This window comes from Eptesicus fuscus, chromosome 6, assembly GCF_027574615.1.
Source record: "Eptesicus fuscus isolate TK198812 chromosome 6, DD_ASM_mEF_20220401, whole genome shotgun sequence".
Lineage (NCBI taxonomy): Eukaryota > Metazoa > Chordata > Mammalia > Chiroptera > Vespertilionidae > Eptesicus > Eptesicus fuscus.
Genome location: NC_072478.1, coordinates 90,320,583 through 90,336,554, shown reverse-complemented (window position 1 = coordinate 90,336,554; position 15,972 = coordinate 90,320,583). Strand labels below are relative to the sequence as shown.

The following is a 15,972-nucleotide window of genomic DNA, read 5'->3' as shown; positions in this document are numbered from 1 at the left end:
AGCCCCAAATATCCCTGACCAGAGAGTCTAATCACCTGGAGGGAGACCAGGTCCACGTACGAGCTGATCAACCCCGGGGCAGTCGCAGCACCTCTGACTATAGCTGACCCGCCCTGGTACCCACAGCCTGGTGAGAGCCCAACAGATGCTGTGCAGGCGAGAGCTTTTTGTAAACTATAAAACACTATATAAATGTGAGGAAATGTTATGGCTATTCTCCAGGCAGGGCAAACTTTATATGTAAGTCAAAAGGGCGGTTAATGGAGGGATGAGGACACATATGTAATACCTTAATCAATAAATTAAAAAAAATTTTTTTTTAATTGCCACAAATGATACAAGATGCTTTGAGTTTTTTAAAGCCAGCAAACAAATTAAGATCTGCCCAGGCTCGGGCAGGACTGCTGGGAAAGTGTTGATGTGAGCCACAGACTCGGTTGAATAAAGTGCTATCCTTTCTGTTCTCTGCACAATGCAGCTGGGGAAAGAGTTCCTGATGCTCCCGGAAATTATCCTCAGGGTTCTCAGGATGCGGGCGGGAAGTGGGAATGTCCGCACCGAGCCTGCAGAATCTGACATTGCCGAGGGTCCTGAAGGAATGGCAGTAAGATGGCTGGTCAGACAGGACCTCATCTTCTGGAGCGTATGCCCTGAGCATCGTCCCATGCAGTTTGTAAGGTGAAGGTGGACAACATGAGCTTGATGGGGAGGTGCAGGCTAAGAGGTGGAGCCCACGGACTGTGGCTGCTCCAATCCTGCCAGACGAGGGAGAGGACTCCCTGTCTGTGTGACGCTCCGTGTCAAACACAGTGGGCCAGTGCCCGGGACGGGTTCCACAAGGGACTCAGGTGCAGCAGAAGCAGCTCTCTCGGGGCGGGAGCCTCAGGAAGGCAGGACAGGAGCGACTCATATGTAGGCCCTGGAGCGGGCAGGGTGGAAGCCGTAGTCCAGCCCTGCTATCCCAGCTCTGTCACCTTGGGCGTGCCTTTCGCCTGTCTATGTCTTGGTTGTCGCCTTTGTCTTAATTGGGATATGAAACTTCAGTGTGATGATTAAGGAGGTAATGCAGGGCAAGGCGCCTGGTACCCAGTTAGCACTGGTCATTATTATTCTGAATAATTTCTCCAGGGCTTACTCCTTTCTTGCTAGTTAGGCCGGTATGCTAATAACTCTGGTACTTACTGTCTGGCAAATCAGCTCCTTTCAAATGTCTCCTTTTTTAATTTAAGCAGCCCTCCCCCACCCTAACCTAACTCTTCATTCTAAATTACTGGCATACAGAAAAATGCATGTCGTGTCTTTAGATTTCCCTGAATTTCAGTTAAGTTATCATTTCAGCTCTATTCAAAGCCTTGTTGTAATCTGGTTTTTGTCATAATGTAATTTTAAGAAAATCAATAGTGGGTGCCTTTAACTGAGATAAAAATGAATAAAATACCAATCGCTTCTATTTCTACAGTGTTTTCCAATGTAAAGCTACGTTGTACCAATACCCTGAGGCTGTCGAAGCAGGAAGCATGAGCTCCAGTGACAGATGGGGAAACTGAGCTCAAGGATTATGGAATTTTCCTGAGGGTCAGTCACATGGCTGATGATAAGGGGTGTCAGAGCTGCCCTCCTGACTCCTAGTCCAGGCTCTCTACAAAGAACTCTCCACATGATTTCCCTTCCCAACTCCCCAGCTGTAACAGAAACTGCTCCAAAGACGAATTAGCCAAAGGAAATGTTAGCTGAAGCCCAATAAATTCATTCAGCCTCGTGGCTGTAGGGCTGGTAGGGGTCAACTCTGCCCTCCAGACCTGGGTTCAAATTCCAAGCCTGCCTCTTTCTCACTGTGTGACGGTGGGCAGATTACCCCACCTCTCCGAACTACAGGTCCCTTCTCATCAAATGGCCATAAAGGTTGATTTGGGGATTCACTGAGAAAATGTGCAGTATGGAGCGTGAGCCGTGCTCACTGTAAATATTCATAAATGGTGGCTCTTATTATCACTGCTCCTCATTTTAGTGGTAAAACATCTCATAAGGGGGAGACATTTTTTATCGCCCAATAAAGGTGGCAAGGCAAATTCCTGAAAGCAGTGGATCTGGTGATGTGAGTGGAGAAAGGATGGGGCCAGCTCACAGGTGAAGAGGGGATTCCAGAATCAGGGGAAGGGAGGGTGGAGGGTGGCAGATGGAGAGGAGTTGACAGGAGGTCCAGCCACCCCATTAAACACACATACGCGCACACGCGCACACACATGCTCACACGCATACCCTCTCCACAGGCCTGCCTGTGGATGGTACCTCTCTCCGTACCTACACGCTGAGCATCCCTTCTGATGGCTTCTTTGTCATGCCAGTCCTTCAGCTTTTGTCCATCTCCCAAGAAAAATATCTTCTTTTGCTGATTGTGTGATCCCTTAAAAAAAGAAAAAGACAAAAACTGTGAAAAAGAAAAAGGGGAAATAAGTTTAATAACAGAGACCCAGAAATTACACTGCCTAAGGGAGCTTTTGGCGTCGATTGAATGTCTGTCAATTGTTCCTTTATTAACCCCCTTGGTATACCTCTGTTAGTGCCACCCAGATACACAAAGGTCAGGACAATGAGTCCACCCTCTTAGAAGTCAGAAACCAGCAGGAGAAAAACCCAGATGGACAAACACTCCTTTCACTCGAGAAAAAGCAGTACATGTGGCGCTGCCAAGAGAAATATAACAACAACACGAGCCACAAATGTGAGCCACATTTGCAACTTTACATTTTCTAACATTCACACTGGGAAGAAAAAGAAACAGGGGAAGTTAGTTTTGATAATATATTTTATTTACCCCACCACACTCTATGGAAAATATTTCACCACGCAATATAAAAAATTCATTGAGATACTTTACGTTGGTTTTTGTACTAAGTCTTCAAAATCCAGTGTGTATTTTACACCTGTGCTCACCTCGATTCAGGCCCCTTTCAAGTGCTCCACAGCCACCGGTGGCTGGTGGCTGCCTAAGGGATGGGGCAGGGTAGGTGACCCTCAGATGACAGGCCCGCAGAAAGTGCTACAGGAGTTCACCTCCACCTGGGAGAACTGGAGAAGGTTTCATGACAGAAGGCGTTTGGGCTGAGCTTCAGATAGGCCGAAATGAGGGGCAGGCAGGGCAAACGGCCTGGGCACAGACTCCCAGAGGCTGTAGAGTCGCAGAACTAGGCTTGGCCTTGTTCGTTTCTAAAGTCACAAGGAGGGTGAACATTTGGTGACTGTGTGGAATGGATGAACAAATACAGGACGATGGAACAGCCCCCAGAGAGCAGCCCCCGGGGGCCTGGCTCTGAAGCAGTTTATTATGCATCTGGGCAGGTGAGCCCATCCTCTTGGGCCCATTAGAATCAGTTTCCCTAATTAAATGAGGCTGCATGCCAGTGCCTGGGGTCATCTGAAGGTGCCAGATGCTTTCCCACGCCCCTGGTGAAGTCTAAAGACTCAGAAACTTCCCAAGGTAACACTGCTTAGGTATCTTCCGTGTTCCCTTGGATGAGACTGGCTTTCCACATCACCTTGCCCGTTAAAATTCCCGCAAGACAGTCCTTGCCACTGTGGCATGCAGAATCCAATAGTCCTATTTCCCATGTAATTAACTGCAAAGGCCCTGGATGTGTGGTGTGCCGGAACGTCAGCCGTAGAAAGAAGCCACCGGGACAAAACAGTCCACACGCCTGTTTTATTAAGTCTCTGGCTGATTCTCGCGTTAGCAGATTGTCTCCAACAGTGCCATGTCCTTACAACAGCTTAAATGACAATAACAATCTGTTGTCGTCCCTCCTCCAGGCCTCTCCGAGTTGCAAGAAGAAAATTCTGAAAGCTGGCATGCCGGGTGTCTTGGTCAGGGACGGAAAGAAAAGAAAACAGAGGCCACGTGCCCGCAAACAGTTCTCGGGGTTCACAGAAATCGCCGAGGCTGAGCTGGAAGTTCAACCTTCGGCGGATTTCAACTGTGCTGAGCTATATTTGAATGCGCAGTGCTGCCTGGGGGAGAGGGAGGCTGAGAGCAGGAGCTTGACCCTCCGTCAGTCAGATCCATCAGACCAGCAATGCATCTCTCTGTTTTCTGTACTCAGGATCCAGGTGGGATTTCATTTTAAAATGGTCCTCTGCTAAAGACAAATTGATAACCAAATCTCCAGACAAGTGAACAAATAAATATACTTGGAAACTGAGCTAGGGACACCTCCATATTTCGCAGACAGGGAAACTGAGCCTTGAGGGGGGTCAGGGACCTGCCCAAATAAATACGTCTCAATGTCACGACTGATGGATCGTGAGCTATTTAGCGATTTTTCTCCAGCCCTCCTTCCCAAGGCCTTTTCCACTTCCTGCTACCCAAAGACTGGAACTTTGGCTGGTTACTTTGGGTCACTGGGGGAACTCAAGAGGCCCTGCAAAAGCCTTAACGGGAGGTACCAATTCGAAGTGATTCTCAAAGTGTGGTCTCTGACACAGCAGCACCCGCACCACCTGGAGCTAATAGCAGAAGTTATGGAATGACTGAGGGGCTAGTTTAGGATAGAGAAGAAATTCCAAGGGTTGGATCAGGGCTCGGATGAAACAGGACCATTTGGCAGATGTTAGAAGAGGCCAGGAATAGGCTGCTGACCTGTTCATCAGGGTGTGAAGGAGGAAATCAAGGGCTGGTTAGGCCAGTGCTGCTCACATGTTATGTGCAACAGAACCACGTGGGGATCTTGTTCAATGCAGGGTCTGACTCAGGAGGTCTGGGTGGGGCCTGCGATTCTGCATTTCTAACAAGCTCCCCGGTGATGCGGATGCGGCTGGCCCATGAAGCACACTTACGTGACCTTTAAAGGACATTTTAAGAGTCTAAGACTCCATGAAGGGCACAGTTTCCTCCGTATTCCTCTTGTGTGAAAGTCTTCCCACACGGCTGGGAATGGGGGACGGGGTTGAATCTCACAGTTGTGACCTCACAGAAGCAAACTCCTTAAATCTTGTTCTCAGGATGAGCAGTGAATTGCTGAACTGACAGGGGAGAGAATTAAGGTCCCTAAATTCTAGAAGTTTCATACCCACGGCTTCTACCATCTCCACTGTCTTTGCCTTAAAGGTGTATGTCCCTCTGGGATGATCAGCAGAGATGATCTGTGGTGTTTTAGGTGGTATCATGAGTCCTCCCATCATCCCTAAAGTAAGAGACCTTAGAGCTCGCTGACACAGGGGTTCTGCATGTCTAAACATGTAGTTAGTAGAGGGTCCTCTAATATCGAAGCTAAGCAGCTGCTCAGAGACAATTAGCCCTTCCTTCCTCATCTTGCAGATGGGGAAACTGAGGCCCAAAGAAGCCATACTACTTATCCAAGGCCACACAAGCAGGCAAGAGGAGAAGAGCCTGTTGACTTCTGGGCTAGTTCTCAGGGGAGAGAACCCTTGCAATATGACCTTGGACAAGCTACCGGAGTCAGGGGCACCTCAGTTTTCCTACCGGGAAAATGGAGATGGCACTACCTGCCCAAAGGATACTTTTAGATGGACTGAGGAAAATCACAAACCCTATGTTCTGAGCACTTTCAGAATTTACACACAGAATGTGGATATCAACTCTTCTAGGGTTTTAAGCAGGGGTCCTCAAACTTTTTAAATAGGGGGCCAGTTCACTGTCCCTCAGACCGTTGGAGGGCCGGACTATAGTTAAAAAAAAAACTATGAACAAATTCCTATGCACACTGCACATATCTTATTTTGAAGTAAAAAAACAACACGACAAAAACACCCGCATGTGGCCCGCGGGCCGTAGTTTGAGGACGCCTGGTTTTAAGCATCTAAATTGACATGTTCTCACCAAATCACCTTGATATAGGACTCAAATTTTACTATATGGGTTTAAAAGATTCCAGTAATAGGTCTGAGCTGTTGGTAGGAGAAAACAGAGCAGTCAGAGCCCAAAGGGCCCTATCCACAAACCTTAATAAAATTTGCGGGCAATTTCAGGTGGTTTAAGAGTCTCTGAGGTCCATCCGTGGAAAGCTCATAGATCATCCAAACCATCACCAAATGTTTACTGAGAACCACTCAGTACCAGGCACTGTGCTAGGCATTGGGGGAACAGGCAAGACAACACAGATTTCAGTAGGCACGGAGTTTATAGCCAGATCAGTTTCTCTCCAAGGGCGCTGGCTCTTGGGAGACCTCATTATAGATGTAAATTCCTGGGCCCCACAATGAACCTATTAAATCAAAGTATCTGGCGCTAGGAAGCCAGGATGATGTGTTTTTAACCCTGTTCCCCATATGAGTCTGATTCACAATAAAGGTGAAAAAACACTTGTCTAAATCCAGCTGCTTCATTTTACAGATACAAAATCTGAGACTAACAGAGTGGGACAGACTTGCCCTAAATCCCATAGCTTGTCAGCCCCCCAAACCAAACCAGATCTGGCTGTTCTCTCCCTGAGCTAGACTGTGAGCTTCTCGCAGGCAAGTGCATGTCACTGTGCTCTCCTAGGCCGATACCTGGCTCACCTTAGGCCCTCAGTGGAATGAGTGAATGAATGAATGATTGCTCGTCAATGTGATAGGTAGTCTAATGACTCAGAACATTCTGGTTCCAGAGTTGGAAAAGCCTAGGTTTTACTTCCCGGGCAGATGGACCTCAGTTTCCTGGACTGAAAAATAGGGAAAACTAACAGAATGACCTGCGGGTTGTTGGGTGGATGAACTGAGTTACTCTCCACAAAGCATCTAGCTTGGTGTCTGGCACAAAGTTAGGCCCTGCCAGTAAAGGACTGCTACTACCAATACATTCTTGACAGAGAAAGGTTGTGATACAATGTTTGCGATGGCCATGTTCAGGGGGGTGGGGGTGGGGGTGGGGGGGACTAGGAAAGGGATGGGAATCTAATAATAAAACCGTGAGGCCTGCAGAGGCAACCTATTTTACACCGGAGCCAATTCAACTGGCCAGTGCTGATAACAGGATTTAGAGTTTCCTCATTAACAGGTCATATGGCCCTGTGGAAATCCAATGTTCCTCAGGAAAGCAGAGTGTTCTTAATTAATAATGGCATTCTACATTAGAAACAAATGCCACACGACCTTTAGCAACAAGGAAGGCTTGGACAATGCTTCTCAAAAGACAGCAATTCTTTGCAATAGCGGTCATTTAATATCATGCAAAAAACCAAACCAAACCAAAACAAAACACGCCTGGAATTCCAGTCCAGCGGTAATTTAAAGTTTCTTTAATTCTACAGACTCACAGATTTGTCTAGGAAAGTGGGGATTATTTTTCCTCAGTTTGCAGATGTCCTTTTGCTACCAGAAGCAAACGGGCCGGGAAGGAACGTGGCCAGAGAGGAGAGGGAGAGGGGTTGGGGAGGCTGGCAGAATTAACGTGGAAATCGCAGTAAGCAATAAATTGGAAATGGATTTTGACTGGCTCCTCTAAATAACTGCTCCTGGTATCTGCGTGCTTTTACTTAACGTTCCCCTGGAAGAAGTGATTAGTGTTCAAACAGCCACACACTCACACACGCAAATGGAATTTTAATCTTTTGTTTAATCACTACTTAGCGTGCCTAGCACCCTTTGGAGGGAGGGAAGAAAGGTGGCGAAGCAAGCCAACTGTATCCTGCCCAAGAAGAAAGACCTGTGACAGTGCATGCTCTAATCCCAGCACTGCGGACTCGGCAACTGCTGCTCAGCACATCCGCGGCGCTGGCCGAGCTGGCCAGTGTCTTCAAGATAGCGGGAAAAGAGCTGTAGGCTCTGAAATGGCACAGCTGAAAGGAAAACGGAGGCGGTCGCCTGCTTCATTCAGGGTCTGAGGACATATTACAGACCAGATTCTGCTGCAAATTTTAGGATGGCTTCCCCTGGACCCTTTTCTCAACTACCCCTACAAAGGAGCTGGAATGATTTTGTTTTGAGGTTTAAATGACTCTATAATTCCAAGCATTTGGTAATCTGCTAAGTAAATTATTCTAATAACTTTCCTACACACACACACACACACACACACACACACACACACACACACACCCTCACAACAAAGCATTCTTTAAGGTTGCCTTCAAGGTTATACTTCAAAGAGGGCAGGGGGACGTAAGCCAGCCAAAGGTGTAAAGTTACTTTATGCAAGGGAGTTTGGACAGTTGGATAAATGTACTTTCTTCATGAATTTTGAGGACATACGCTAGATTGTTTTATTTATTTGTGCATGCCACAAATGAGAATAGGTCATTGAAGAACTGTGGGGAGACCAAGATAAATGAAATAGACCCTGGCCTCATCAAAAATCACGCATAGGAGACAAGCAGATGAGACAGAAAAACACACACAACACTGTAACTAAGGGCCTTGAAAGTTGTACAGAGACATTCTACGGGCATTTACGAGACCCAAAGGTTAGAGTCTATCTGAAATGGTCAGGGAAGAATTCTTGTAGGAACAGAGTCTTTGGGAGGTATGTGGAAGGATGGGTACGAGTTGGACTATTAGCAATGGAGGGGTGGAATCCAGCTGGAGAGAAAGTATGGGCAAAGAAATGAAGGTTAGAAAGTAAGGGACATATTTATTTAATGGCAAGGGGTCTGATTTGGCCGGAGTGAGTGGGGCACAAAAGAATCATGAGCAATGAGGGCAGGAAGCCTGGACCAGAATCCAAGGGCCTTACACTTGAGCTGTGTGGCAGGTGGGAGCCACAGAAGGTGTCTGAGCAAGAAACAGGCTGGAGTAGAACTCAAAAAATGAAGTATGTTACAACCTTTCCACTTGCAATAAACCTAAGAACCCTCCTCTTCTCGGGAGAGATGCAGGGAGAAAGGGGATGCTGTTTCCTTAGGAAGACACGCCCCCGCTTTGCAGGCTGAGGCCCACTCTCATCCTGGCCTCCCGTAAGGCAGACTGATGGGGGTGACCTGAGCCCAGCCCCTCTGCAGGAGGCTGCTGTCTGAGAAAACCGACCTTTCATGACAACCAGGCCCAAGCTGCATGAGAAAACAATAAAAACTAAGGGCACCGTTTGTGAGTAAACAGAGACACTATAACCCCGAAACCACGAGACGGCCTAAGTCTGCTGGGCCCATTCAGGCAAGTCCTGTTTCACTAGGCAACGGGTGTGTCAATTTCCCTCCCTCCTACACCTCTGTCATCTCAACACCAGGATGTTGGAGCCTGAAATCTGGACAGGGCCTCATTCCCTAAGAGGGCAAGGTCATTCACAGATAGGAACCACTGTTTAAAAGGCTGGTCCTGTACAATAAGTCCTCACTTAACATCATCAACAGGTTCTCAAAAACTGGGGCTTTAAGTGAAATGATACGTAATGCAACCAATGCTACCATCAGCTAGTTGGCATAAACGAGTTAAGTTCCATCTCCATTATCGCCGGTATACCCTCCTCCACCTCCCTCCACCCCGCCTTGACTTGGGGTGGCAGACACAGAATACAGTGCACAGATGATGTGCTGCAGAATTGTGCCCCTTGTGACCTGTAAAATTTTGTTAACCAAGTGTCACCCCAATAAATTCAATAAAAAGGGAGGGGGAAAGAAGTACAAATCGGTAGTAACAAAACAGTCATGGAGATGTAAAGTACAGCATAGAGAATCCTATATAATAAAAGGCTAATATGCTAATTATCTCCTCGGGAGTTCTACCGGGAGACCAGGAGTTCGATCACTTGCTATGACATGCGCTGACCTCAAGGGGGCGGCGTGGAATATGGTGGGCGACCAGCAGCCAGCGGGGCACTGAGGGAGCGAAGGAAGGAGGAGGCAGGGAGGCGGAGAACCTGATCTGCCCTGATCACTGGCCAGGCCTAGAGACCCTACCCGTGCATGAATTTCATGCACCGGGTCGCTAGTATAATCAATAATATTCTAATAACTATGCATGGTGTCAGATGGGAATGAGATTTATCGGAATGATAACTTAGTATTTATATAATGTCTAATCACTGGGGATGTACACCAGAAACTAATATAATATTGTATGTCAACTGTTACTGAAAAATAAAAAATAATTTTAAAGATTTAAAAAAAAAAACAGTTCCTATGACATCTTTGTATTCATAAAAACATCTCCAAACTTCTAAATAAAGACCTAAAACACTTCTAATATTAAACACTGGAATAAATGTGAGCTATATATACATTTAAGAAAGATTAATAAAAACAAGTAAGATTGCTATATTCCAACCTTATTCCAGTTCAGAGTCGTGGGTGGCTGGAGCCAATCCTAGCAGCTCAGGGCACAAGGAGGAAACCAACCCTCCTTAGGACGCCCTTCCGTCCCAGCGCCACGGACACACACACCACACTCAGACTGCAACAAGGCAGACACGTCAATTCCCCAACGTGCACATCGCTGGACTGTGGGAGCGAACCAGAAAAACTGGACAAAACCCACGCACATGGGGAGAACGTGCAAACGCCCCAGGGTCTATTCCCCCCACCCCTCATCAACGTGATAGTGAGACAACATTAAACGAAATGACATTATTTGAGGACCTGCTGTACTTCCAAGGGCAGAGCCATACCACCATCCAATTCACCGTTTTATACAGATGATTCTAGAAAAGGTCATTTGCCACGTAAGGTGTAAATGCTCATTAAAGTACTTTTTTTAAAGCAGCAGATGAGGAAAAAAAAGAAGCCAAGACATTTTGCAGTGTCTGTTATCTAAAGGGCAAATGAAACCTATAATAAGTTTTCCATTTTAAAAGACAATGGCAACTTGAGCCATTTTCTTGAGGAGGTTTCTAAATGTTTTATCTCTGGGGGAAAAACAACAACAATACTCGGATTGATCATTTGATAATGTTCATCTGAGACTCTCACCCACCCATTCATCCATCCGTCTGTCCGTCCGTCCATCCATCCATTTTAATGTTTAATGAATACAAGCACACGCAGGCTCTGTGCGAAGTGTCCAGGAGGCACTGGAGAGCAAGAGAGCCAAGGGCCCTGCCTCATAGAGCTTACAGTACTGTGTGTGGCAAGGGGGTTAGACTTTAATCCAGAACCACAAGTAAATTAAAATAGTTACTGTGGCTCGTGCCTAAAAGAAAGGTACGTGGTGCAAAGAAAGTCCCTTTCTTTCAGATCGGATCAGGGTGATCGCATCTGTTCAGGGAGGTCAGTAAAGGCTTCCCTGCGGAGATAGAGTATGATTAGGAGTTAACTCATTACCTCAGAAGGCACCGTGATGACTCCAACCAAAGGAAGTCATCGGTTTTAAGGATGGAGGAAAAACTGCCTACACTGGACTTTAAAGAGGTGGTTTATTTTTATATTCCATGGGCCACTGTCAAGGCCAATACTAATTTTATGTTATTTTCCCCTAAAGTGATGTGTTTATTATAACCCAACCCTTTCATAAAGATGAAACTTTCCTATATTATTGCCATTCTACCCACTTCGTAGATGACCAAACTGAGGCTCGGGGAGAAAAGTGATATGAAAAATATTTTGCAAAGTGCCAGCCACCACCTGAGTGTAATCATCACAGCTAATAGTCCCTACCTCCGCCCCCTCCTTCCCACATCTCAGTGTCTAGCAAATCGCCAGGCATGTGGTCCGTTCCAGGAGAGGAAAACTTGCTGAAGTGAATCATTCTTCTGCACCTTGTTCACCGCCGGGATCTTGAAAGTCTCAGCAGCTCTGCGGTATGATCAACCACAGGAAACCCTATAACAAGTGTTCTTTCCAGAGGCTCGAGCCGAGCATAACAGAGGGCCATTATACGGCTCTGCAGAGCAGACGTAGATGGGTAAGGAGAGAGACAGGCAGAACTGGCATGCTGAGAAGAAGGCAAGTTCCAAGTCTTTCAAGGACCGAAAAATGACTGCAAATCCATCCGATGAGTCTTCTAGTTGGGGAATTGGGTCTGAGCCACCAAGCAACAGAGTCACTGCTCCATTGATAGTAATAATTACAATCATCACCCCCTACATCAAGCATGTCAAAGTCACGGCCCTCGGGCCTCATGAGGCCCACAATGAATATTTTTGCGGCCCAGCCAATATAATGGTGTGAGCAGTTATTTACAATCTCCTGTCAGATCCAGAATTGCTGACATTCACCTTGGGTCAGTTTTGAAAGTAATCACTGCGAACAAGATTTCCCCCGAAGTAGGAAAGATAGTAGCAGAGAAGAGATGCCAAGTGTCAAGAAGAAAACATTAATTTTACCATTGCTCTAGTTCTTTTTTTATATCCTATACTTTTCTAAATAAACCTACATTTCTATGAAAATTGAAGCTTTTGGTTTTTTTGCAGCCCACATAAACTTAAACCTTGTTTATTTGGCCGTGTTAGCCTTTGAGTTTGACATGCTTGCCCTACATCCTGAAGATGGAAAAACAAAGTATGTAAAAGCACTTGCTTTAGAGTCAGAAAGACCCACCGGGAGTCACAGTTCTGCTGCTTACCAGCTATGCGACCTTAGGCAAGTCACAGTTTTCCCAAGCCTGGGTTCCCAACAGGAACGGGGAGGGGGGGTTGCTAATAGTATCTAGCATAAAGGTTATTGTGAGGATTAAGAGACAGCAAGTCAAAGTTCTTAGCAGCATTTGGTATTTAAGAAGCACTAAAAATCATAGCTATAATTATTAGCTACTAGTAGCCCTGCGCACGAATCTGTGTGCCAGTAGCTCTCTGCAGGGCCTGGCCGCTCTGCGCCCGCTGCCCAGAGGCTCTCTGTGGCCCAGAGGCCCTCCGTGGCCGGGGCGGGACGCTTGCCTCATCGCCGCAGCGATGAAGCAAGCATTCCACCAGGCCGCTCACGCTGCCCGCTCTCAGCGGCCACCCCCCCAGGACTGGGGGACTCCAGCGGGGCTGAGGATGACTGGGCGCCGCCATCTTGTGGTTATGGGCACCACCATCTTTGTGATGGAGTGATGGTTAATTTGCATACTCCCCTTTGAAGATAGGATTATTTGGATAATACTTTGCAATTTACAAAGTACTTTCACATATTTTATCCCATTTCCCATTTCTTTGCTACAGTCACAAAGGATGAAGGCAGGCATCACCGACCTGGCATAATATTCTACCTTGCGGACACCTGAGAATTCTCAGCACTGTGCTCCCAGCGGCCCTCACCACTCAGTCAGTGTTGCCTGAGCTGGAAGAGTGAACTCCCAAGTACACCTGGCAGGCTGACATCCACGGGTTGATTTCTACAACAGATCTTCAAGCTGGCGGGCTGTTACTGCTTACAACGGTCCCCCAAGGCGGGGTGGGGTGGGGTGGGGTGGGGTGGGGAAGCAGTGACCAATGGCATCCCCTCTTCTGGTGCTGCCCCCCACTCCCCACCCCCCACACCTTAGTCTCACTCTGGCATTCTTATTCTCACAGAATGATCTCTTAGACATACGCTGCCCCAGTGAGTAAAACCACATGAATGTAACCACAGCAGCAGGCAGGATGGCCTTCTCAGAACACCATTCTGCTATGAAATTAGACACTCCTCAAGTAGTGGCTCCACACTCTCAGGCGAGCCTCCCCTGACCTCCCTGACTAGGTAATGTCCCCGAGTGGGCCCTTAGAGCATCCTTATTGCTCCTTTGTGACGTCACATTCATTTGGGTGATGATTTAATTACTGTCCCCAAATTGTGAGCTCCACGAGGGTGGGAGATGGCAATTTTTGTTGAGTGAATGAATGAACAGAGACCTCTTTTGTTTTATCTTTTCTAGATGAAAGAAAGTCATCCATGATTAGACAGCCACAAGGATTTAATACCATAAAGGGGTTCTGAGGATTAACTTTATCCTCTGACTAAATGGCTTCAGGTCAAGTTAATGAGCTACAAAACTCTAAAAGAGAGCTGGTTCACTTGATCTTAAAATGATTTCTAAAAGATGCAACAGACTTTGAACTCTTCTACCTTCTTCCTTCATTCATTTCAAACGGCGCATTCCTTTCCTTAAGGTTCGCGCAGAAATTGCTGTATGTCCCCTAGGAGCTGTTCTCTTTTTCTTCCAGAGTAACAGGAATTTTACTGGGAATATGACTGCTCAGAATGAAGATGGCATTTCCCAGGCAGTCTTGCAGCTAGATGTGGTCAGACTGGGATCTATCCAGTGAGGTGTGAGTACAGGTGTTGAGGAAGTCCATGGGACCTACCTGAAGAAATCACAGGTGTGCACCTTTGCCCCTCTTCTTTATCCCCCTCCACCTTGCTGCCCAGAATGCAAACGCCACCATGCTGGATTCCAAGGTGGAGGTCCATGCCCTTGGGATGGGGAAGCTGTTAGTGAGAAGGAACCCAAGTTCCTGAGGACTTTATGGAGCAGGACTGTCATATCAGCCCTGGAGTGCTAACCTCCAGACTCTTGTGTGAGAGAAAGATGAACTGCTCCTGTGGGTAAGCCATTCAAATATAATCTTAACAGATACAAGTGGTCTCTTGAAGTCTGAAAACCTGGGAAGCCACTTGGTGTGGTGGAGAGGACCCTGAAGGCGGATCCAGAAGGCCCAGGTTTCAGACTCCTGGCTCTGCATTCAGGAAGAGCAGGACAGGGGGCAAGTCCCTTGTCTTTCTACGACTCCACTCTCCGACTGTACAATGCAGGCCAAAATAATATCTGTCCATGACATGATTATTTATACAAAAAAAATTGATGAGAATGCTACAAAAAAGCTAGTGTAATTAGTGAGTTTAGCAGTGGCACAGAATACAAGGTTGACATATGAAAATCCATTGTATTTCTAATGAAACACTGAAAACTGAAATAAAACATACCGTTTACAATGGCATCAGAAATGCTAAATATTTGATGGGTAAATGTAACAAAAAATGTGCAGAACTCTGCTGAGACAAATCAAAGATTTAAATAGAGAGATGTATCATGTTTATGGATCAGAAGATTTTATATTGTTCCTCACTCCCGAGAAAGCTAATCCTTCCAATTTTCAACCCTTACATATTCTCATGCTCTCTTGGAGATTCACAAAGTATATTAACATATTTATGGTCTGCGAAGTCTCATAGAAAAGAAAGCTGCCTAACTTTTTAATCCAGCATTTCACAAATTTATTGGAGAAGTTCCCCCACCCGCGAGCAAACGATTTATATCCTAGGAAACTCGTGGACCTCGTTTTGAAATGTTATGCTAATAATGACAGGGTTTATGAGGGAGAACACAACACAGGTCCTCCCCTCTGCAATGTACAACTGGTTCTTTGTTTTCTTTAAAGCACATAGACATGGAACAATTACACGAAGATTTCAAGCCGACCTACTGACGTGGAAGGAGACAAATAAAGCTTATGATAATGTAAGATCTTTCTAAAGGAAGGCTTTGGTCAACTGCTGAAACACATGTCATCCATCTGTCTACACCCCCATCCATCCATCCATCTATCCATCCATCCATCCATCCATCCAATAAATGTTTATTGTGCAACTACTGTTGGTTGGCCTTGGGTTACATGCTTTACAGAATATCATAAAGGACACAGCGTCTGTCTATGATACAGGCCAGATTTGAGATAATTTCATTCTAAAAATTGCTATTGGGACCTGGGAGAAGAACCATGAATTATTCTCCTAGAATCATTGTTCTGGGGAGGGTTCTGCAGAGGGCACTGGGTTGGACACTGATGGATGAGCATCATGTGGGCTGGTGAGGGCACCGCATGAGCAAAGGAATGCCCAGAAATATTCCTCTTTTATCTTCTACTTGCATAGAAGACTGCAGACTGTTTTATAATCCTTGCTTCTTATAACTGTGGTTAACAGATCACTTTACATATTTTTTAATGGTTTCTCATATGTAAATTTCTCCCCCAAACCCTTGGTTAGTTTGGGAAACAATGCATCTGAAGTTGGCAGGAAGGCTCTTTTTTCTATTCTAGAGAATTTAGGACAATTTCACAGGATGACCGGGTTGGGTTGCTTGAAAGTGGCTCCAGTCCTCCACCCCTCCCTCTTCCCATGCCCTTTGCTATGGAATCAAGCACCCCTCCCAGTG

At 46.3% G+C, this 15,972-nt stretch overlaps 1 protein-coding gene across 1 annotated transcript in view; it reads right to left on the bottom strand.

The window, feature by feature from the left end:
- The window catches only part of GALNT10 (polypeptide N-acetylgalactosaminyltransferase 10), a 175,665-nt gene that overhangs the window by 91,360 nt on the left and 68,333 nt on the right, over positions 1-15,972 (bottom strand). The window contains exon 2 of the mRNA XM_008152252.2: positions 2,302-2,404. Within this exon, the coding sequence (XP_008150474.1) occupies positions 2,302-2,404 (103 nt within the window). The remainder of the gene's footprint in view (positions 1-2,301; positions 2,405-15,972) is intronic.